General features: G+C 33.3%; 1 protein-coding gene across 5 annotated transcripts in view; it reads right to left on the bottom strand.

Annotated features, from left to right (window-relative positions):
- The window catches only part of Syx1A (Syntaxin 1A), a 526136-nt gene that overhangs the window by 43573 nt on the left and 474007 nt on the right, over positions 1 to 8556 (bottom strand). For 4 of the 5 annotated variants that reach the window (XR_011950302.1, XR_011950303.1, XM_072525770.1 and 1 more), the window contains one exon: positions 766 to 836. The exons of the other annotated variant lie outside the window; for it this stretch is intronic. Coding sequence is in view for 2 of the 4 variants with exons in the window: in XM_072525770.1 (XP_072381871.1) it covers positions 766 to 836 (71 nt within the window). In the remaining 2 variants the exon portion in view is untranslated. The remainder of the gene's footprint in view (positions 1 to 765; positions 837 to 8556) is intronic. 5 annotated transcript variants of the gene reach the window in all.

The following is an 8556-nucleotide window of genomic DNA, read 5'->3' as shown; positions in this document are numbered from 1 at the left end:
ATGGTTTGATCAATAATGCCAACATCCAGAAACACAGCTAGTCAAAAATATTTATAAATTCCCGATTAAATAAGAGAGCATATGAATGAAAATAGGGATGCAACGAGACTATGCAGGAGTAAAAACAGAGAAATGTTAAATAGAAAAGTGAAATAACAGACTTTAACAACAGATAAAGGACCAGGAAATTTTACGAAGAAACCAAACGACAAGCGCAAAGATTTATTCCAAGAACAACTTTGGAAGCCAGCATTAGATAATTAGATATCTGTATAAACGCAAGATGTTACCAAATATGCGCATTTGCGGATTATATTGCTATAATAAGCCGACAAAAAAAAAGGATGCAGTACTAGTACTAGTCCATATTTACCAACTCTCTAGAAGTGTCTCCGCATTCAGCTGTACCAGTAAAAAAATTTACTTATCGTTGTTAACATCTCAACATTATACTTGACAAATTTTGAATAAAAGTATATAAGAACAGCAAATCTCGTGTCGGCGTATACGCATGAAAATACATTTTGATATCCTTATTGACCTCTACTTGAAAATAAAAACATCCCGAAGAGCATTTTCATCAAATAGTCGAATTTTTTATAGAACTATCACATATCATAATTTGTGTGTACATTTTGTTCCTTATTATCATAGCTAAACATCAAAATCCTGTGCTATCAATATCTAAGAAACTGAATAGATAAATACACTTGTACATTATATTTGCACAAGTTTGTTTATGGTTGATACCCTTTGTCAACTTACAATGTTACCGATAATATTATTATTAGAATGATGAGAGCTACTACGAGGCAGATTATGATGAAGATCTTTTTCTGAAAAAAGAAACAAACAAAAAATAAAATAAATCAAAAGAAAATCAAATAACAGGGTTTACCAAAGACAAGGCTTACTTTTTATGCAACCGCATGGTGCTCAGTAATCCATATTATATATTTTATCTGCAAAACGCTGCATTTTCGCTGCGGCAAAGAATGAAATACTAAAATAAATAGTAACTAGTCTGTCCCTAATATATTTTATCTAATATACTGCACCTTGTCTTGATTTAACCTAACATAGCTGAAATATATTGACAATTCAAACGCATTTAGTGTTATTTTACTATAAGATTCTCTCGTTACTTTTCTCTTTTGTAGAAGAAATGGTAGAAAATGATCGGCTTATACTGGTATAAACATCGTCATCACAATCAATAAAAATTTTTATTTAGATATGCATTTTATCTAATAAATCTTTTAATATTCGTAGCCAAATTCTAATATCTTCGATAAAAAACTTAGTAATAAGATATGATTTTGTGATATAATGATGAGATTTGAGATGAGAACTGATACCTATCGCGAGTCTGATGAATAGGGTGCAGGGTGTAATCCGATATAAAATAGTGCAAAATGCAAGTGCTCGTAACTGTCACCTCGGGGGAACAATTAAGGGTCTAACCATCTTCTGTTATCTCCGAGTGCTCTGTAGAGGGCTTCGAATATCGCAGTCGAGAGCTCCTCTACCCAAGTCCATTTACTGGGTATGGACTTGTAAATATTCTTCTTCTGATGGCTTGTCTTAAAAAAGACAAGATATTTCTTACATGACAAAAATATAGGTAGAAATAAAACATCAGATTGTAGTTGAATAATATCTCAGTCACAGAGTATGGAAATTAAATGCAGGAAGCAGCGCCCCAAGAGTACTAAGCTCTCGGAGAGCCCGTGAGGGACTGACTTGGCTTACCTGAAAATCGCCAATATTTATATGCGCTGTTCGAGCGATAAATAGGGATTTCCAGGTCAAGAGCCAATGGGAAAATTCGAGGCGGGGCGATGCGCATCGAAATGAGTACTAGTCCACAGACTATGGCATTCGATGACATAACATTGGTTTTACAGTGATTATATGTTCACTTTAAACGAAAATGTAACATCTTAACATGTAGTGACGGAGTGCCGAGTTTGAATCTGAGATTTTTCCGCCGGAAAAGATTAGATCCCGAAATATAGATGAGTAAATTATAAAAAAAGAGCAAAAAATGATTAATCTTTCGAAATACCTTAGATAGAAAATTTTATTTATAAAGCGCATGTTTTGGTCAATTTGATGACAAAAAACATTCAATATGCAAGACCAACTTGCATATTCCGAGATATCGACAACCAAAAAACAGTTTTGAACTTTAAAGAAAATTCAGCCCCCAAGAGCTATGGGAATTAGCGTCAGGAGGAGCTACTGCCGAGAAACATCAACGGGCATCACAGGCGGTATTGGATTTTTATCAACAAGAGAAGTAAAAATAACTAGTATCTCGGATAGAGTAGCTAGCTTAACCTTACAACTATCAAAGAGATAAAATATACAAATTAAACAAATATACGCCCCAAGGATTACTCACACTGACGAAGAAATAGAGGAAATCTACAGTAACATAACTGAAGCATTAAATAACAATAAAAGTCACTTCAAGTATTAAATTGGTGACTTTCATGCCAAAGTGGGAAAGAGAAACGCTAAGAAACAAGTCATGGGAGAGTCGGTGAGATAAATGAAAGGGGAGAAAAACTGTTCAGTTTGCACAATACCAAAACATGCCTATTGCAAATGCATTCTTTAAGAAAAAATCAAACAGAAAATGGACTTGGGTGGCACCAAATGGAACCACTAAGAATGAAAATGACTTCATTCTAACCAACAAGATTGCTACAATAAAAGATGTCAGTATAAATTTCGAATAGGCAGCGACCATAGACTACATTGTTCTAGAAAAATAAAATTAAGCACAAAACCAATAGTAACCGTTATAAAAATTAACAATCTAAAAGAAAACTCAGGTCACTACCAAAGGACAATTATTGTTGAAAGATTGCATGACCACATCGACAGCTCTCAATTAATGAAAATTATTCTTGATAGTGCCAAAGAAATCGGAGGCCCGCAAGAACAAAATGAACATAGTAAACTGACTGATAAAACCAAAATAATGTTCAGACAAAGAAGGGCAACGAAAGTAAGTAGCAACATACGAAGAATATAATACACAGATCTTTGTAAACCAATAAGGAAAATTATTAACAAAGACATAAGAAAGTACATTGAAACACTGGTAGAAAATCCAGAAAAAACAATAAGAAAACAAGAAAATCATTAGACATTGGGAAAAAGCAAATCGTTTTCTAACAAACGAAAACCCCAAAATTACAGACGGAAATAAAATAATACAACTCGTGACTAAATTCTACAGCGAATTATACAAAGCCCCTGCAACACTTGAAGAAGCAATCAGTAACCAAGAACATGTACCAGAAGTCCTTCCGGACGAAGTAGACTCGAGAATTACAAAAATGAAAAGGGGTAAAGCATCTGGAATAGATGGCATTACAGTGAAACTGCTTAAATGCGCTAGCAAAAAAACTTTGGAAAATCTTAGCGGGCATATTTACGAACTGCCTAAGAGCAAGATGCATACCAGACCACTGGAATACAGCAAACATAATTCTCATTTATAAGGTGGCCCTCCTGCTCTATCCTTTATCCTTCGTAAGGATGTGGTGACGTTATGGTATTTGACGAATGGTTGCTATCCATTCTTCTCTCTCCTAGGCGCGGTGTGCTGCTTCAGACAGAGAGTAACCGGTAGCGCACTTTATTTGGTCTGAACATCGGAGTGACAATCTTCCTTGGGTTCTTTTACAATCTACCTTGCCTTCAACCACCAAGCCTTCCATTCGTCTGGTAATGTGTCCAAAGTACCTCAATATATTTTGGTTGATGATTGTGGTAAGCCTAGTATTGATGTCAAGTTTTGTCAATATTGAGACATTTGCGCGATGTGCTGTCCAGGGTATGCGCATCATTCTACGATATACCCACATTTCAAAGGCCATTATACGTCGTGAGTCGGACTTTTTGATGATCCAAGTTTCTGACGCATAGGTAGCGATAGGAAAGATAAGCGTCCGTACTAGGCGCAATTTCGTGTGGCAAAGATATCAAAACCTACAGACCTACTATAAGTCTACTACAAATCATATAGAAGATATTCAGAAAGATCATCAACAACAGATTAACAAATGCATTAGATGTTGCACAGCCAAGAGAGCAAGCTGCCTTCAGAAGTGGATTCAGGACCCTGAATTATATCCATACGCTTCGAGAACTAATAAGTAGAGCTAAAGAATATGAAAGGCTGTCGATTCTATGTATATGTACCAAGGCAGTAATCCAAGCCTTGAATAATCACGCCATTGACAAACCGTACATAAAGACTTTAGCAAATATATACAGACACGCAAAAGCTAAGGTAAAAATTTATAAAAATATTCCAGAATTTCCGACTACCAGAGGTGTCCGACAAGGAGATGGAATATCACCAAAGCTCTTAACTGCAACTCTTGAAAATATATACAGCAAAATTAACTGGCAGAATAAAGGTCTATCCATTGATCGAAAATACCTTAGCCATCTAAGATTTGCAGACGACATCATTCTCATTTCTAATAATAATCCTGCAGAACTAGCAATGAAGTTGGCCTAAAAATGAACTTGATAAAAACAAAAACCATGTACAATGACCTAGTGGATGTCCAAGATGTAATAATACGGCACTTTAGACAGTTGATAAGAATATATACCTAGGTCAATTAATACATAAATCTGGCTCCTTACTCCCAGAAATCAACAGAATAATGAAACTGGCTTATGCATCTTTTAGTAAAAATGCAGTTATATTCAAATCCAGTATACTACTTAACCTGAAGAAAAAAGCATTGGATCAGTCAATCATGACATACGGCTGCGAAACTTGGACACTAAAAAGAGATAATAGCAAAACTGAATGTCATTCAAAGGTAAAGGAAGCAATGCAAGCTAGGTATAACAAAGATAGATCGAAAAAGAATAGAATGGATCAGACAGAAAACCAAAGGTCACTGATGGAATTCACAGAATTAAATATTTAAAGTGGAAGTGGGCGGGATATTTATCAAGAAGAACTGACAATAGATGGTCCACTAGAGTTACACTGTGGTATTCAAGAGGCGTCAAGTGACCAAGAAAGAAGACGTCCAAATTTAAGATGGGACATGGGACTATGACATGAAAAGCGAATATTAGACAATCCTTGGGGAGAAATAAAGGACGATTATGTAAGGGAGCTTGCACCATCGGTAGAATCCGCCAAAAATAATAATAATGATGATGATGATATATAATATATATTTGTAATTTACAATTATGTATTATATTGTTTCTCATTTCAATCTCAAAATTTAGTAAGTACTTTTTACGAATAGAATGTCATAAAACTAATTACATATAATATATTCCAGTTGTCTTAATAAAGAAACTAAACAGATTCGAAAGCTCGACTTTTAATAAAAGAGTCTACATATATTAGTGTTTTAATCACTAGGTATTTTGACCGCACCCTCACGAATCTTTGGAAGTTTTACTTTACTAGCCGGTCACAAACAAAGGAATATGAATACAAGGTTGGACATGCAAAGAAGGATATGTCACATGAATTGGGGAAATGTAAACGTGCAGAAAAACGTAGAATGTGATAAGTACGTTTTCCCTTTTGAATTCTACAATTTTAATGGGTTGACAAATTGCCAACACATATTTTTTGTGATAATATGTTGATATTACCTTTCTTAATCGGTATGTATTAGCAAATTTTGGATAATCAAGTGAGCCATCCTTCAATTTTGAAAAACACGATTTTAAAATCTTCCCTATCTACATTAGAAACATCCAAGTTGTCAATATATGTAGCTATGTTTTACTAAAAATAAATAAAACATAAAATATAACATTAGTTAACATCAATATTATAGACTAGGGCATGAAACTGTTTGCCTTTTTTTCTTCCTGTATATATACAAGTTCTCGTTTCAAAATAAAGATAACACAAATAAATTCAGATAACAATGGTTTAAATTACCTGTCATTCATATTTAAAAAAAAATGAGATGAGTATAAAATTATGGTTTAGTAGATAATTTGCAGTAGATAATTTGTCCGATATATTAAAGTAACTAAAAATTTTTAATGCTTCTGGTCAGTCTGCTATTTTAGTAAGCTGAGTCTTTGGATAAATAAAAATGAAATTTACAAATATGACAAAACACAAACCCTGTTTATACATAAAAATATAAAATGGCCAATTCGGTTACAAAAAGTATGGATACTTTGTGGTTTTACTTTAGGCAAAGTTTGACTATCCTGTACAAAGCCAAAATGAGCCAAATTTTACTCATTTTTCTCATAAAAATGCTAAAACCTTCTATATGCATATCACCCAGACCTTCGCCGTCCTTTGGAAAATTTGCGATTTAGATTTTATGCAAAAACTATGCATACATTCACTTGTAATCTACGAATTGCGGGTAGAAAATGATATATATGCATATTTCCATTTTCATGAGATATCAGTTAGATGATCGATTAAATAAAGAAACTTTTATATTTGGCATATAAAGGCACAGCATCTAAATATCAAAAAAAGTGAAGACAAGGGAATAAAAGAAGTAGTTACAAACAGAATATAACAAACGAAGATATTCTTTTTCAAGTAGTCTATGAATATGGTTTATCACTGAATATACAGGAAACTAAATTTATAATAATTACAAAGAAACATAGGTATCGACAATATAGATCGGTCAAGTTTTCCCAAAAAATTGGAGGTTACAAAATATCGAATAGAGCTAAAAATTGTTCGAAATACCATTATAAACGAAATCTGAAAAAAAAAGTTCAAGCTCAAAGTTTAAATTCAAGCTCAAAGGTCACACATATAGGTTTATTGCATTTTCCAGCCAAACGGTTAGTTTTGCTTTAAAAATAAATCAGAGCAAAATTGTAGATTATGCCATTATCTATAAAAATTGTCTGTGTACTTTTTATCATAAGATTCAGCGTTTCGGAAATAAAATGATTAAAAAAGTTGAAAAATCTGTTTTTTTTTTCATAATATGCGTAATTACGATCTGATTTACACTTATTTTCATAAGTGTAAATCAGATCGTTATCCCCTAGTAAAGCACGTGTTTATTAAAATATTTCCTAACCTAATTTGTGCTGTTTCTAGTTTAAAACAAAAATTTCGCAATTTTGTTTTATTTGTAGTGAACCTTTCTTCTTTCTTCCTCGTGTTCGTCATCTTATAATGACATTGGCGATCATCACGGCCCATTTAATCTGTCTGCATCCATTTTTAAGAGTTCTATTGTTGTTTTCCACTCCTGTTAAAATCTTAACACATCAATAATCCCTTATTATTTTTGTTACAATTATTAATTAAAACACGAAAATCTTTTCTATTTATTTTCCATATATCTTAACTCAAACAAAACAAGTTTTATTTCGTCCGTTTTTCCATTGAAACACCTGCTCGAAAGGTTGTCATTTGACCCACTTTGTTTAAAATCTGTCTTGTTGGTATCTAAACCGCTTCGCTAATTCACTAGAAAAAAACAAGTTTAATGTCTACCAAGAAGTGGGTCAGTAAGGTTGATTTGTTTTATGAACTCAGAAAAGTAAAATAAATCTTTCAGCTTTATTGTTTTATTTATGGATTTTCTCAGTAAACTCAGCAAAAAATGGTTTATCGCTGAAAGAATAAACCCATTGTATTAAAATACGTTACAACACCGTAAGTTCGTTACAAGTCGTTAAAACCGGAGGAATTGGCGGCTCTTTGCTTTTACTATAAATTAGTGGATTCGACAGGCATTTGAAGACTCCGCTTTCGGTTCCCGTAAGGACAGTTCAACCCGGCATATTGTCTAACTGCATAGCATCTCGGGCACTTATCTCGCTAACGCAAATTTAACGCAGTACGTAAATTTCTTTCGTAGATACAGAAAAGTAAGAAGTTAGTTTTAGTTACATACGTCTGTAATAAGTATTTTTTTTTTGTAATAGTGAAACGTAAAATAAAGTACTTTTAAATTCATCAAACACTTATTATTACCACTTCGACTTAAAACCAGAACGTGCATCGTCTCCCTGGTTCTCTTTTTCCTTCCATTTTCCCTTGTATAACCAATCGCATCAACGCATATTTTTCATTTCTTAGTATGTTACCAAAGTACTTCAAAGTGTTGAGGATTTCTTTTTCTTTTTTATCTTTCTTAATGTTTCCGTATTTGTTACGTGTTGTGTCCATCAAATCTTCCACATTCTTCCATAACACCACAACTCAAAGCTGGCAAATCTTTTTTCAGTTACGTTCGTAATTGTTCAGGCTTCATCTTCATATCGAAGCATATAAAAGGACAGATAATACGTAGCATCTCAATATTCTAGTTCTAATTTCTATTCGTAGTTTTCCATTGCATAATACTGCTTCTTATTGAAAACGCTTCTGGTCATCTTTAACTTTTTATTTCAAGGTTGCGGTCCCATTGTTCACTTAGCTTACATCCCAAGTAATTGTATCTTTGTACTTTCTCTAAAACTTTTAATTTAACGTAGATTGTTTCGTCTTCAACCTTGTTCTTACTGACAATCATGATTTTTGTTTTTTTTATTCAGAGC

Source organism: Diabrotica undecimpunctata, chromosome 3 (genome assembly GCF_040954645.1).
Source record: "Diabrotica undecimpunctata isolate CICGRU chromosome 3, icDiaUnde3, whole genome shotgun sequence".
NCBI lineage: Eukaryota > Metazoa > Arthropoda > Insecta > Coleoptera > Chrysomelidae > Diabrotica > Diabrotica undecimpunctata.
The sequence above is the reverse complement of the archived record's forward strand: the minus strand, read 5'-3'. Positions and strand labels throughout refer to the sequence as shown.